Here is a 16007-nt window from a genome sequence, read left to right on the forward strand (position 1 = left end):
CACCATTTCACTCCAGAATTAATCTAGCTGATGTTGTGGGACCCAGGTTCAAATCCCCCAACAGAAGATGGTAGGATTTGAATTCAAAGAGCAAAGAAAATTACAGCACAGGAACAGGCCCCTTGGCCCTCCAAGCCTGCACCGACCGTGCTGCTCTACTGAATTAAAACCCCTTCCAGGGACCATATCCCTCCACTCCCATCCTATTCCTGTATTTGTCAAGACGCACCTTAAAAGTCACTGTCATATCTGCTTCCACTATCTCCCCTGGCAGTGAATTCTAGGCATCCACCACCCTCTGTGTAAAAACTTGCCTTGTATATCTCCTTTAAACCTTATCCCTCACACCTTCAACCTGTGCCCCCTAGTAATTGGCTCTCCTACTCTGGGAAAAAGCTTCTGACTATCCACTCTGTCCGTGCCCCTCATAATCTTGCAGACTTCTATCAGATCTCCCCTCAGCCCCTGTCACTCCAGTGTGAACAAACCAAGTTTCTCCAACCTTTCCTCATAGTTAATGGCCTCCATACCAGGCAACATCCTGGTAAATCTTTTCTGTACCCTCTCCAAAGCCTCGGGTAGTTTGGCGACCAGAATTGAACACTATGTTCCAAGTGCAGCCAAACTAAGGTTCTACAAAGCTACAACATGACTTGCCAATTTTTAAACTCAATGCCCCGACCGATGAAGGCAAGCATGCTGTATGCCTTCCTTGAGTACCTTCTCTACCTGTGTTGCCACTTTCAGTGACCTGTGTCCCTGTACACCCAGATCCCTCTGCCGATCAATACTCTGCCATTTACTGCATATTTCCTATCTGTATTAGACTTTTCAAAATGCATTCCTTCACTTAAATTCAATCAAACAAAACCTGGAATTAAGAATCTACTGATGGTCGTGAAACCATGTTCGGAAAAACCCATCTGGTTCACTAATGTCCTTTAGGGAAGGAAATCTGCCGTCCTTACCTGGTCTGGCCGACATGTGAAACCAGAGCTACAGCAATGTGGTTGACTCGCAAACGCTCTTGGGTGACTAGGGATGGGCAATAAATGCTGGCCAGCTACTGATGCCCATGTCCCACAAATGAATAATAAAAAAAAGTAATAAGAAAATGTGTTAATTTGTTCTGTTGGGATGTTGCTGGTTGCTTTTCCATGGCTGCATTAAAAGCTTGCACAGCCCTAACCACTATCCCATTCGAGGAGAGATGCTACGATATGGTACAGATATGCTTGATGTTATTTGGCGACACGGTAGCACAGTGGGTTAGCATTGCTGCTTCACAGCTCCAGCAACCTGCGTTCGATTCCCAGCTTGGATCATTGTTTGTGTGGAGTTTGCACATTCTCCTTGTGTCTGCGTGGGTTTTCTCTGGGTGCTCCAGTTTTCTCCCACAGTCCAAAGACGTGCGGGTGAGTTTGATTTGGCCATGCTAAAAATTGCCCCTTAGAGTCGTGAGATATGTAGGTTAGAGGGATTAGTGGGTAAGTATGTAGGGATATGGGGATAGGACCTGGGTGGGTTTATGGTCGGTGCAGACTCGATGGGCCAAATGGCCTCCTTCTACACTGTAGGGTTTCTGTGATTCCTATGAAATGCTGGAACGCCTCGCTGGTAAATGCTGTTCCATTGTCCGAAACCAACACCTCTGGCAAACCGTGAGTTGGGAAGGTTCGTCTTAACTTTTCCGTTGTTGCAATGGAAGCAGTGGACTTCATTTCATAGATGTCTAACCATTTTGAGTGTGTGTCCACTATAAGTAGGAGCATTTTTCCCTAGAATGGTCTACAAAATAAAGTGGAGTCTCATCCACGGCCAACTTAGCCACTCCCAAGGTTGCATCCGGGTTGCTGACAGTGACTTTTTATTGGCATTGATTGCATTCTTTTTTAAGTCTGCATATAATCTAGGCCACTATGCATAGCTGCGAGCCAACATTTTCATCTTAGACATTCCTGAGTGGGCATTGTGTAGTTCCTCCAACAATACCATCCTGGGAAGTGTGGAGACAAGAATACTCACTCCCCACAGAAGGGCACCATCTTCATCCTTCAATTCATCCTTCCTCGTTTGCAAAGGTTTTAGTTGTTCAGGCACTCTGTCATAATGCCAGCCATGAAGAACCATGTCTGGTATTTGATCCATTGTGAAGACATGAGTCGTATGTCAAGGAAATTCAAGGCATGGATATTTCTTGTAGCATTGGCAGGAGCGGTGTGCTTTCATGTGATGGGGGATAGCTCAAGGCATCTGCATTTAAATACTTGTGTCTCAGGTCTGTGGTGGAAGGTAAATTCAGAAGCAGCCAACAATGAAGCCCAATGCTATATCCTTGCAGAACTCAGTCACCCCTGCTGAGATAATTGGAAATCTTGAAACTCATAATGACAATAATAGCCCTTGGGGAAATGCCAACAAAAGACTCAAATGAAACTGCACATCCAGATGCTGCTGTATTTTTTCTAACATACTGCAGTCAATCTGTTAATTAAAGACGAGGGTTTTTTAAAAATTCAATTTGACATGACACGAGCGGCACGGTAGCACAGTGGTTTGCACTGCTGCTTCACAGCTCAAGGGACCTGGGTTCGATTCCCGGCTTGGGGTCACTGTCCATGGGGAGTTTGCACATTCTCCTCGTGTCTGTGTGGGTTTCCTCCCACAGTCCAAAAATGTGCAGGTTAGGTTGTTTGGCTGTGCTAAAATTGCCCCTTAGTGTCCTGACATGTGTAGGTTAGAGGGATTAGTGGGTAAAATGAGTAGGGATATGGGGGTAGGGCCTGGGTGGGATTGTATTTGGTGCAGACTTGATGGGCCGAATGGCCTCTTTCTGTACTGTAGGATTTCTATGAGTTTTTTTATTCAAAGAGTAGGGGATTTAAAACATCTCAGGGCATGACAATTAAATAGCCCTTATCCGTCCTCCAAGTGTGACTTGCACCCTACAGCTTGAGACCCTTCCAACAGCAAAAACTTAACACTGAATTCAAATGTGCTTTCAGAAATGAAGGTGAGACTTCCACACCAGGTCCTGCCCACTATTTCCAAATATCTATCGTATCTTCCTAATGCTGCAAAGTTCTGGCCCCACACCTTTAATTTGGTGGTTTTAAAGTCTAAGAAGACAAGGACAAATATTCTATTTTTACTCCAATAATCTTGTCCACATTATCTTGTACAAGAATGCTGGTTGTACCGCAGCTGGAGTACTGTGTGCAGTTGTGGTCACCTCACTGTGGGAAGGATGTGATAGAACTAGAGGGGGTACAGAGGAGGTTCACCAGGATGGAGCCTGGAATGGAACATTTGAGCTATAAGGAAAGAGTGGATAGGCTTGGATTGCTTTCTCTAGAGCAGAGAAGGCTGAGGGGGTAGGGAGTCGGGGACATGATTGACGTGTATAAGATTAAGAGGGGTGTGGACAGGGTGAATAGGAAGCTGCCGTCCCCTTGGTTAAGGGGTCAATCAAGAGAGGGCATAGCTTTAGTGTAAAGAGATTCTGCAGGAGTTTGAGAAAAACTTTTTTTATTCCTAAGTGGGAATGCACTGCCTGGGAAAATAGTCAAGATGTGGAGATGCCAGTGTGGGACTGGGGTAAACACAATAAGACATCTCTCAACAGCAGGTTAAAGTCCATCTGACGAAGGAACAGGTTTCCGAAAGCTTGCGGGTTTCTATCAAATAAACTGGTTGGACTTTAACAAGATAATCAAGCTTAGAACCTCTCAAAAAAAGTATTTTGGTTGAACACTTGAAATATCATAATATTCAAGGATATGGGACAAGTGCAGGAAAGTGGAATTATCGCATCGTTAGTGGTAGATATTCTAAGTGCAGACTCGATGGGCCGAAGGACCTTTCCTGTGCTATTTGACCTCCTAAATGTTTAAAGATAATTTGTTTCCTCCTGGTTAGCTTTCTGATTCTCAAATCGGTTTCTCCTGTTCTCTCCTGTGCCTGCAGGTAACCTGAACGTGGAAATCAATGACGTTATTTACAGACTGCACCTTCAAAACAACAACACTTTTAGTGACAGCGCTGCCCATGATTTGCTTGTCACCTTGACGCAGAACGGCAGCCAAAGTATCCCAGCAACGACTGAGTTCGAAGGACACCTGGAGTTGGGCCAAGAGTCGAGAATGGGCCAGGCCTGTTGGCAAACCAATGATAAATCAATATGTTTCCAGCTTTTACAGGTGACCAAAGCAAACCAGACCAAGGTCACTGGCAAAGTGACTCACAACCTGGAAGAATTGATGGCTACAGGTACCTAGGCAACCATTTTTGTCAATGTAATTCTTTATTTTCAAACAAAGTTCCCCATGTTCCAGATAGCCTCCTGGTGGCAACCCAGGAGGCCAGGGTCCAGACAGGCTTTGAGGCTGTTGTAGAATCCCTACAGTGCAGAAGAAGGCCATTCGGCCCATCAAGTCTGCACCGACCACAAACCCACCCAGGCCCTATTCCCGATACGGAACCTCACATATTTACCCTGCTAATCCCCCTCACATCAGGGCCAACTTAGCATGGCCAATCAACCTAACCCGTGCATCTTTGGACTGTAGGAGGAAACCAGAGCAAACCCATGCAGACACGGGGAGCATGTGCAAACTCCACACACATTCTCCATTCTATGCGGACTCTCCACTGTCATATTGTTATAACACACTAAGAAGTCTGCCAACACCAGGTTTAAGCCCAACCAATTTATTTGATAGTAAACTCACAAGCTTTTGGGGGTTTCTCCCTTCGTCAGGTGACGGGGCAAACCCCGAAAGCTTGTGAGTTTCCTCTCAAATAAATTGGTTGGACTTAAAACCTGGTGTTGTCAGACTTCTTACTGTGTTTACCCCAGTCCAACGCCAGCATCTTCACATATTGTTAAAACACAGAGCTAGGAACTAATTTTATGATATATCTAGGGATTTGATTTTGATTTGATTTATTATTGTCAAATGTACACAGTGAAAAGTATTGTTTCTTGTGCACTTTACAGACAAAGCATACCACTCATAGAGAAGGAAAGGAGAGAGTGCAGAACGTAGAGTTTTAGTCATAGCTGGGGTGTAGAGAAATCAATTTAGTGCAAGGTGGGTTCATTCAAAAGTCTGACAGCAGCAGGGAAGAAGCTGTTCTTGAGTCGGTTGGTATGTGATCTCAGACTTTTGTATTTTTTTCCCAATGGAAGAAGGTGGAAGAGAGAATGTCCGGGATACGTGGGGTCCTTGATTATGCTGGCTGCTTTTCACTGTTGCACCACAGTTGCCTGCTGCATAACAATATATTAGTCCACATGGGGGATGCAAGAAATGCACTCAAGGTTGGTCCATTATCTTGAATCAAAGATGCTATTATTTGGGAACCAGAAGGCCTAACAGAGGCCGTCCTCACCTGTCTGGTCACATCTGCAGCCAGTGGAAGAGATCACCTAGTTCTCACTTGTGACCTGGACACTGAAGCCATTTTTCTGTTCTAGTTAAAATTCCCAAAGCTGCAGAGAAGCTGGCCCCTCACTCTTTCTCTCCCTCTTACCTGAACTGCTGGCAAGTTCAATTCCAGCCTCAGGTGGAGTTTGCACGTTCTCCCTGTGTCTGCGTGGGTTTCCTCCGGGTGCTCCGGTTTCCTCCCACAGTCCAGAGATGTGCGGGTTAGGTGCATTGGCCACACTAAATTTCCCCTTGGTGTCCCACGATGTGTAGGTTAGATGGATTAGCGATGATAAATGTGTGGGTACATGGGGAAAGGGTCTGGGTAAGGTACTCTGTCAGAAAGAGTCAGGGCAGACTTGATGGGCCAAATGGCCTCCTTCTGCGCTGTAGGGATTTTATGATTCTGGCAATAGGTCAGTGTATGGCAAGTCAGGATGGTCAGTGGCTTGGAGGGGAGCTTCCAGGTGCTGGTGTTCCTAGGTGTCTGCTGTCCTTGTCCTTCTATAAGGTGGCGTTGCCAGCGTTGGACTGGGGTGGGCACAGTAAAAAGTCTCATAACACCAGGTTAAAGTCCAACAGGTTTATTTGGAATCACGAGCTTTTGGAGCACTGCTCCTTCATCAGGGAAGTGGAGAGGTGGGTTCACAAATACATTATATATAGGCAAAGACACAATTGCAAGACAATTACTGATTTGAATGTGAAGAATAGTTGGAATGCAAGTCTTTACGGGTCATCAAGGCACAGGTAGTGCGAGTGGAGAGAGGGATAGTCAGAGATGAAAGACAGGTGAATTGTCGCAAGCCAGGACAGTTTTTCTAGATGATAGAGGTCATGGGTTTTGGTAGGCGATGCCTAAGGAATCTTGATGAGTTCCTGCAGTGCATCTTGTAGATGGTACACACTGCTCTCACTGTGCATTGATGATGGAGGGATTGAATATTTGTGGAAGGGGTGCCAGTCAAGTGAAGGTGCTTTGTCCTGGATGGTGTTGAGCTTCTTGAGTGTTGTTGGAGCTGCACCCATCCAGGCAAGTGGAGAATATTCCATCACACTCCTGACTTGTGCCTCGTAGATGGTGAATAGGCTTTGGGGAGTCAGGGAGTGAGTTACTCACTGCAGGATTCCTAATCTCTGCTCTGGTTGCAGGTATCCTGAGTGTATTTATTGGAGACAATTGTTTTTCTTTCATAATGTACGTCAAACATTGGTTACCCTATTGAAGAATCTGCTGAATGCATGTTCTGATGATTAGGTTTACCCACTGATGGGCGATTCTCTCTGAATTATGATCACATGAATAAGAATCGAGCCGTCATGATTGAAATGCAAAGTGGCAGTAAACACATACAGGCTTCTGTCGTGATGGAGAGAACTTTTACTGGTACGCCTATATACCAGCTAACCACTACCCTGCTGCACAGCGTGAAGGAACTGGAAAAATTTGGACTTCCGTTCTCATCTGCTGGAACCTACCATTACCAGGTGGGTGTATGCATGCGAACCTTCACTATCAGTGTCTGCTCCTCCAGCTTTTGTGCATTTACAAAATGTGCCTTTGGATCTGACCTCCCCCTGTCATCTCTTGGCCAGCTTTGACAATGAAATACTCACCCTTGTGTCTTCATCTCCAGTAAGCCCCACATTTAGACTAAAGGTATCATGTTGTAATTGCCCAAAAAGGCCAGAGGCTCGGGTCATGTAACATATCGCTGAATGCTCACTTCCTCTGCTTTTGGCCAGAATTCTGTGTTTCCTCCTTAGGCGAAAGATAAAATGGTTTTTAGCACCTCTTCCCATATAACGAGTTTCGATCTCTCTCTTTTTGTGATAGTTCTTGTTGGGGGAGTCAATTCATCTGTACTTTCTCTGGTTTTGTTGGTTATGAGGGATCTGTACGATGAGATTCCACAGGCTGAGGGAAGAATTATTTTGGTCTTGTTACACCCAGAACAATGAGCCAACCCTGTGGTCATGTGACTTGTAGCAGCCATCCTTTATTGTTCAGCAGGGACCAAACTAGATAGTGGTACAAAAACAGAAGATGCTGGATTGGGTTGAGAACGAGCTTCCTTGGTATATATTGTTGGCTGCAATATTACAAGTTCCCAGCGCTATAATTATTTGAAAAGAGATTCTGATGTTGATAAGGTGGCAAATCAGGTGCCCGCTTTGCTGTGAGTTTTTCATCCACTAAATGAAGAACAATACAGCGCAGGAACAGGCCCTTCGGCCCTCCAAGCCTGTACCGATCATGTGTTTCCAACTAAACCATCCGTTTGTATCCCACTGTTCCCATGCTATCTCCCAGAAAAACCTTAGAACATAAGAACATAAGAAATAGGAGCAGGAGTAGGCCATCTGGCCCTTCGAGCCTGCCCTGCCATTCAATAAGATCATGGCTGATCTGTCGTGGCTCAGTTCCACATTCCCGCCCTCTCCCCATAACCCTTAATCCCCTCTCTTATCAAAAACCCATCAACCTGCGTCTTAAAAATATTTAGCGAGGTAGCCTCCACCACTTCAACGGGCAGAGAATTCCAGAGATTCACCACCCTTTGAGTGAAGAAGTTCCTCCTCAACTCCGTTCTAAACCACCCCCCCTTTATCTTGAGGCTGTGCCCCCTAGTCCTACTATCCTTTCTGAGCGGGAAGAGTCTCTCCGCCTCTATCCTATCCATCCCATTCATCATCTTATACGTCTCAAGGAGATCTCCCCTCATTCTTCTAAACTCTAACGAGTACAAGCCTAGTTTATTCAACCTCTCCTCATAGCTCAACCCCCTCAACTCCGGCATCAGCCTAGTAAACCTACTCTTGCGTAAGTACAGCGCCCAAAACTGCACACAGTACTCGAGCTGCGGCCTCACCAATGCCCTATATAGCCGCAGCAAGACCTCCCTACTTTTATATTCAATCCCCCTCGCTATGAAGGCCAGCATCCCATTCGCCTTCCTGACCACCTGCTGCACCTGCAAGCTGGGTTTTTGCGACTCATGCACAAGGACCCCGAGGTCCCTCTGCACCGTCGCCTGCTGCAGTTTTTCTCCACGTAAGTAAAAGTCCTTCCTACCATTTTTCCTACCAAAGCGGAACACCTCGCACTTGCCAACATTAAATTCCATTTGCCATTTCCTGGCCCATTCGCCCAGCCTATCCAGATCCTTCTGCAGACTCTCCACACCCTCTGTGCAATTTGCCGTTCCACCAATCTTGGTGTCATCAGCAAATTTCGACACCATACGCTCGGTTCCCTCCTCCAGATCATCTATATAAACGGTAAATAGCTGAGGCCCCAGCACCGACCCCTGGGGCACTCCACTAGTCACCATCCGCCAATCCGAATAGCACCCATTGACCCCCACTCTCTGCCTCCAGTTCATTAATGTTCCATTTCCATGATTCCATAATTCAATGAAAGTGTTCTAGACACTTCATTCTCTAGTACATAACTGTTTTATAAAGTCTTTGAATGTTTTGATGGCTGAGCTAGATAGATTATTGATTTACAAGGGACTGAAAGGTGGGACTTGAAATTACAGCCATGGTCTTATTGAATGGAGGGGGTCAGGCTCGAGGGCCTTGCTCTGTATTTGTCTGTAAATGGTCTGTCTTGTCCTCTGGGCAGAATCTGAGGAATGGATACGTTGCGAATGTGAGCGTGAGGTTGGAGAGTCAGTACCTCCGAGCAGCAATCGAACAGAAGAGCACAGCGAGAACAGGGGAGGTCTTTCTGCTGTTTGACCATGATGTAGAAGCATTGTCCAAAAGGATACCAACAACAATTCAGGTAGGGAGGGCTTGTGAATGGCACACAGCGCCCACTGATTCCTTCACAACTGGATATCCTCAGATCTTTTATATCCAGTGTCTCTGATCCAGGCCCCAGGGGTAAGTAAGTTTTCAATGTTAATGACGAAAATTGGTCTCAATTGCTAAACTTGCCTTCCAAAGGCAGACAGCTGGTGCCTTTTTTTTCCCTTTCTATTCTCAGTTTATGAATTATTGTTACTGTCCCTTCCCGTCTCGGGCAGCACTGCTGCTTCACAGCTCCAGGGACACAGGTTCGATTCCCGGCTCGGGTCACTGCCTGTGTGGAATTTGCACATTCTTCCCGTGTCTGCATGGGTTTCCTCCGGATGCTCCGGTTTCCTCCCACAGTCCAAAGATGGGCGGGTTAGGTGGATTGGCCATGCGAAAATTGTCCCTTAGTACCGGGGGACGAGCTAGGGTAAATGCACGGGGTTATGGGGATAGGGCCTGGGAGGGATTGTGATCGGTACAGAATGGTGGGCCGAGTGGCCCCTTTCTGCACTGTAGGGAGTCTATGATCTGAACTGCTCACGAAAGAACTGTAAAATAAGAAGGGATTTGCGCCAGAATTATGGAATAGTTGGTGCCAATGCAGGATTCCCACCACGTCTGTTAGGTTTTATCTGGCCTATTTCGACGTACATTTCAGAATTTAGTGGGATATTTTAATTGCCTTTCTCTGATAACATACACATTTTCTTTAACTGTTTTCCTCTCTCGACTATGTCTGGGTATTGGAAGAAAGATCGCCCACGTTAACAGTCCGCGATCGTTCGTTGCAGTTATTATGGTGCAGGACTAAGAGTTGCTGGAGTGGTGGTGTGTTCTTATTCACTCAGGGAGGCTGTGTTGCTGTTGGAGTCTAGAGTGATGAATGGTGATGGTACAGGCTGCAGCATGATAGAGTCACAGGCCGGAGTTTTCCTGTCCCGCTCGCCATGGGAATCGTGGTGGGCGGAGGCAGACCACGCAAAAGTCTGGTGACCTCTGGTGGGAATTTGGGGCAAGCATGGCTGGAAAATCCCACCCATGGAATTTTACAGCACATATGGAGGCCCTTCACCCCGTCCTGTCTGTGTCAGGCAACAAACACCCATCTATTCTAAACCAAGTGCTGGAAAGTACTTGGTCCGCAGCCTTGTATGGGCAGTGCCAAGGAGGCAGGGCCTATTTTGGGTGATTGGTGGGGGGTGGGGATCCTACTGCCTCTCTGCGTAGGGATCATTGGCAGAGGGAGGGAATGGGCTGATGGGGGCTGGTTGGGAGGAGAGGGGTTGGGACTGCCAGTGGTGGAGTGGAGGGTCAGGGAGATGAGAACTGCCGGGGGCTGGGGGGTCAGGTCTTGCTCAGAGAGATCCAGAAGGCAGCGATCGCGGGGGGCCAAAGTGTCAGCGATGCGGGGACGCAGAGCTGGTCAGCGATTAAGCTGACCAGTGATTGGGAGGGCAGCACTGTGGGTCTACTGCGCGTTCATCTCGGCGCTGACAAATCTGCGCATGCGCAGTGGCCCACTCAGCGCTATGCTGCCGGCTCTCCAGTGGGAATAGGCCTGCCCACTGATTTTCAGTGCGAATCACCCTCGACACGCTGCAGTACTCAGAGTGTGGGAGACTTATTCTGAAAATCTTGCTTGAAAAAAATGTGGGAATTATTCCAGTTTTCAAGAGAATTGCTCCCCCACATTGTTGGACTGTGGGAGGAAACTGGAGCACCTGGAGGAAACCTATGCAGACGTGGGGAGAATGTGCAGACTCTGCACAGACAGTGACCAGGAGTCAATGCCTGGGGTCCTGGCACTGTGAGGCGGCAGTGCTAACCACTGTGCTGGGTTTTGAATACATCTTCCCCGGTTACCATTTCTTGGAGTGGGATTTAAATCCGCAACTTCACTGCCAGCGGCGAAGGTTTTGGGGCCGCAGATCGCCACACTTAACTGGTCCCCAGGTCTCCGGGACCCTTGTTAATGTGGGTGATCACTGACCATAGAGCAGCGATTGTCAAACCATTGTGTGTGGAATAATTGAGGGAGGTGGCATTTGTCTGAAATATCGACACGTTTATATAATCGCCCTGATGTATCCTCTGAAAGACAGCGACCCAAACAGCAGACATGTTTCTAGACCTTTGGAACAATGGAAATTAAAAAGAAAACAAAATTACAGGAGAATGGGGTAAAGGCGAGGGAGTAGAACCAGGTGTTTCTGCTCTTGCAGAGAGCAGCATGAATACAATGGGCTGAAAGGTCGCGTTGTGTGGTGTAACTAATTTGTGACTCAATGAAAATAGAAAAATCTGTACAGACACGCATCTGTACAGATGTAGACACACTGGAATTTTCTGGTGAATGTCTTCTGATTTGATTTGGTTTATTATTGTCACATGTATGAGGACGCAGTGAAAAGTATTGTTTCTTGCACGCTATACCGTTCATAGAGAAGGAAACAAGAGGGTGCGGAATGTAGTGTTCCAGGCATAGCTAGGGTGCAGAGAAAGATCCACTTAAGGCAAGGTAGGTCCATTCAGAAGTCTGATGGCAGCGGGGAAGAAGCCGTTCTTGAGTCGATTGGTACGTGACCTCAGACTTTTGTATCTTGGGAATGGAAGAAGATGGAAGAGAGAATGTCCTTGGGGTATAGATGTAGTTCAAACATACCCTGATTAAAACAATTTGATAAATGTAGTGCTTTTGATTGTCCATTAAGCCATTGGTCCATGTTTTCTGCTGTTGATAACCTGTTTGTTTTATTTTCCTGTGTGCCTCTTTCTAGGTAAACTGCAGCGGAGAAGCTTCCCAAAAGCTGCTTCTGGGACACTGTTCCGGATCAGTTGCCGGCAAACCTTTTGAGGTACAGGCCTCGCTTACAAAGCAGCGTCACAGATATTGCTCGGTTCTGGAGCTTAGGTACCGCAGACAAGGCCTTAGCTTTGAAGGTTGCGTGAATTTAGTCCGTAGGCGCGAGATAAGAGCAAGACTTGTCCATACTTCCAAATGGTGGCAGTCCATGGGTTTCCCAAGTGACGCGAGAGTGATGGCCCTTTACAAGATGGACGCCAGTAAGCGCGTGGCCATGTTTCAGCTCATGGTGGATGGGTATAAATTATTAACCCACGGCGAGTGGGCAGCGGAGCCTGATTTTGGGTGGTACTGGGTTGCTTCCTATTTGAAACCGGGCCGTGACTCCCCGAATAATTCAGTGGAGGTTAGGGGCCTGGTGAGAGCAGAAGGTTGTGATGTGACAGCATCGCTTAGGACGCCGTCCAAAGATATATCTGTAGCAGTGAACGTAACCGTGAAACGTGCGGGTTCCTGCGGGGCTGAAGTCAAATGGGAACACAAAATCGGGAGTGCGGGAAGTGAGAGAGGAGACAAATTTTCCTTCCAAGCGGCCGGAGAGGCGAAAGGTAATATTTATCGTGGCAGATTCGCCCTGCGGAGTAATGAGAATTATTTTAACACCAGCGGTAGTCTTCTTGCCACCAAGCGCAAAGCCAGATTAACCTGGACGATGAAACAAAGAACGGGAGGGTTGAAATCCCTGCCAGTTCCCCGAAGCTTACGAGCGAAGAGTTTGGTGTACTGGAGAAGTAATTCCCTTCGGACGGCCACCCACGTTGTACTCAACGGGAAGCCCGTTGAGCTGAGACTGAAAGCAGCGCGGGGCAGGAGAAACCGCCTGGATCTGCTCCTCCGCCATGCTGTGCCAGCCTGGAGGGAGACGGGGATCGCCACCAGGAACAAGCTGACCGCAGCGGCGACGTTGGGCGACGCCGTGGCCGTGAGCCTGGAAGCCACGGCTGGGTCGTGCAGGGTGACTGCAAGCGGCCACCTTCGCGGGGGCACCTTCACCAAGTGGAAGGTGGCAGTTGACAATCAGTGCCCCAAGCTTGAGGTAGAAGGGAAACACGTGCCCGCCCTGGGCATTTGTTTCAGCACTTCTTCATTTGCTTCTTTCTGGCCCGACAACTCAAAGCTGTTCTGAGCCAGTTCATGGGTGAGAATTAACCGGCTAAAAACAAAGCTGCTGCAATTGCACACGAGAATGTCCAATGACATTCCACTGACATTATCATCTGGCTTCATTCGCTGGCAGAATGAAATCATTTCCCAGACAGTTGTTGGATGTAATGATTACGGATTTCAACTAACTGCTTCCATTCCTGGCTTCGCCAAACTGGAACAGTCCGAAAGTTTGGTGTCCATTTGATCGCAATCGATCTGGTTCAGGTTTCTGATGTGATCTGAATCTGCTCCTCAATATCGAACATAGAACAGTGCTGCATGGGAAGAGGCCCTTCGGACCTCAATGTCGTGCTGACACAAATTAGACTCATCCCTTCAGCCTGCCCTTGGTCTCTATCCTTCTATTCCTTGCATATTCAGGTGCTCATCTGAAAGTTCCTTGAAATTGTATCTGCCCGCACCACCACCCCTGGCAGCACGTTCCAGACACCTACCTCTCTGCCTTGCCCCTCAAATCCCCTTTCAACTTCCCCCTCTCACTTAAAATGCACGCCCCCCCCCCCCCCAACCCTAGTGTTAGACATTTCCGCTCTGGAGCAAAAAGATTCTGACTGTCAACCCTATTTATGTCTCTCATAATTTTCTGGACTGCTATCAGGTCTCCCCTCAGCCTCCACCGCTCCAAAGAAAGCAACCCTATATTGTCCAGCCTCTCCTTACAGCTCATATCCTCCAATCCAGGCAGCATTCTCTCTCTGCCGCTGCATATTTCCCTAGCCCAGCCAACATGTTTGGAACTTTGAAATTGGCCGTCAGTAATTGGCAGTCGAACGTGTTCAGATTCCTTTGAAAGATGGGGAGTGTCAAACCTTTGAGAAACTCTGTAATTTCAATCTTCAACACGCTGAGTTGATTCACGGGGATTGGAGAAGCGCGATCAAGTTGTCCACAAGCTCTCGCTCACCTGCTTCCGTTCCTGGCTTCACCAAACTGGAATGGTCCGAAAGTTTGGTGTCCGTTTGATCGCTATCCATCTGCTTCAGGTTTCTGATGTGATCTGAATCTGCTCCTCTTTGCCCGCTCGAACAGAAACCAGACTTGGAACAGCTGAGACTGCTGAGCTGCAGCCAAGAGTGTACGAGTGAAAATGTCTCACTTGGCTGCGGGTGTGGATTTTCTGTTTTACGAGAGAGTTGCTTTTAAGTACTTTCACAGCTTGCCCTGATGCCGTTGTTTTTTTGTACTAACGACACCCCGGAGCCTCACGGCGTATCGCATCTCAATAAATGAACTGGAATAAGTGTTGGACAAGTGGCTTCCCTTCTTGTGCTTTGTGGGACCACTTTCCAACACTAGTGCGCAGATCGAACCTTAGTACAATCAATACTAACATCTCTCTTGTTCCTTTATCTGAGCACTGTTCCCATTATTCGTCACATTTTTCACCAAATTGCGAGAATTTGGATGTGCGTCTTTAGCACGCGGAACCTTGGTCTGTTGCAATTTGGTCCATTGTTAAAATCATCAAAATCATACAATCCCTGCAGTGCAGAAGGAGGCCATTTGGCCCATCGAGTCTGCGCTGCCCTATCCCCATAACACCATGCATTTACCCTCCCTAGTCTCCCTGACACTCAGGAGCAATTTAGCCGACCCACCTAACCAGCACACCTATAGAGTGTGGGAAGAAACCGGAGCACCCGGAGGAAACCCACGTAGACACGGGGAGAACGTGCAATCAGATAGTGACCCAAGCCGGGAATCGAACCCGGGTCCCTGGCACTGTGAGGGCAGCAGTTTTAGCTCAGTTCGGGCCTTGATGGATGAGGGACAAGAGCTGGGCAGTCGACCACTTTCAAGAGTTGGCTGATAGTTTAGAGATTTAACAAGGCTGGCAGCTTCTGGTTCATCTCGCTTTGCAGGCGACCATGTTTCCCTGGCCTCAGAATATGTGGCTACTGAAGAGAGGCAAGGACAGCTTGGGGCAAGACATACCTTGACCAGGAGGGGCAGGAGTACTGCCCGAGGCATGCCATGATCCCGTGTTATTGGACACGGGATTGTGGCATGATCCTCACAGAAAAACCAGCCAGATCATTCTACTCTCCACTCCCAGGGGTCGCATTTCAACTCTCTCCCTTTTGGCTTCTGCCCCCTGCACCCCCCCCCCACAACCTCCTTGGGTCAGTGACCACTCTTGCCCTGTGGACTGCTATAGATTGGTCCCAGACTGATAGGAGATGGTGGTGCATTGGGATTTGTTAGTAATTCAGGAGCCCGGTTTAGGAGACCCGGATTCAAATCCCACCACCGCAGCGAGTGCAATTTAAATTCCGTGAAAAAATCTGGAATATAAATCTAGTCTGAGCAATGGTGACCGTGAAACTGTCATCAGTTGTTTAAAAACCCATCCCCAGTGTCCTTCAGGGAAGGAGATCTGCCGTCCTTAACTGGTCGGGCCTACGTGTGACTCCAGACCCTCAGCTGTGACTCTTAACTGACCTCTGAAACGGCCTAGCGAGCGACTCAGTTCGAGGGCAGTTGGGGTGGACGACAAATGGGCAACAAATGCCGGCCTCGCCATCTTCCCGAGACAGAGTAAGGAAAAGAGGGATCCGAGCCTGTTGTTCAGGCTGAGTTTGGGGAACCTGCCAAACACTGAAAGACATACGTTCTGGAGTTCAAAGCCTGCAGGGAAACCTGGACTTCTCCTTCCCAGAATCCCACCCTCGGCCCACACTCCCAATCCCTCTCCGTATCCAGGCCTTTGATTGATGTCGTCTGTTAGGGCTGTCAGAAGG

The 16007-nt window shown here is 47.8% G+C and overlaps 1 protein-coding gene across 1 annotated transcript in view; it reads left to right on the forward strand.

Moving 5' to 3' along the window:
• Positions 1-16007, forward strand: part of apoltp (apolipoprotein lipid transfer particle homolog) — a 293932-nt gene that overhangs the window by 172580 nt on the left and 105345 nt on the right. The window contains exons 34-37 of the mRNA XM_080207085.1: positions 3967-4269; positions 6688-6917; positions 9061-9222; positions 12014-12091. Of these exons, the coding sequence (XP_080063211.1) occupies positions 3967-4269; positions 6688-6917; positions 9061-9222; positions 12014-12091 (773 nt within the window). The remainder of the gene's footprint in view (positions 1-3966; positions 4270-6687; positions 6918-9060; positions 9223-12013; positions 12092-16007) is intronic.

Source organism: Carcharhinus amblyrhynchos, chromosome 18 (genome assembly GCF_965287045.1).
Source record: "Carcharhinus amblyrhynchos chromosome 18, sCarAmb.v2.hapA, whole genome shotgun sequence".
NCBI lineage: Eukaryota > Metazoa > Chordata > Chondrichthyes > Carcharhiniformes > Carcharhinidae > Carcharhinus > Carcharhinus amblyrhynchos.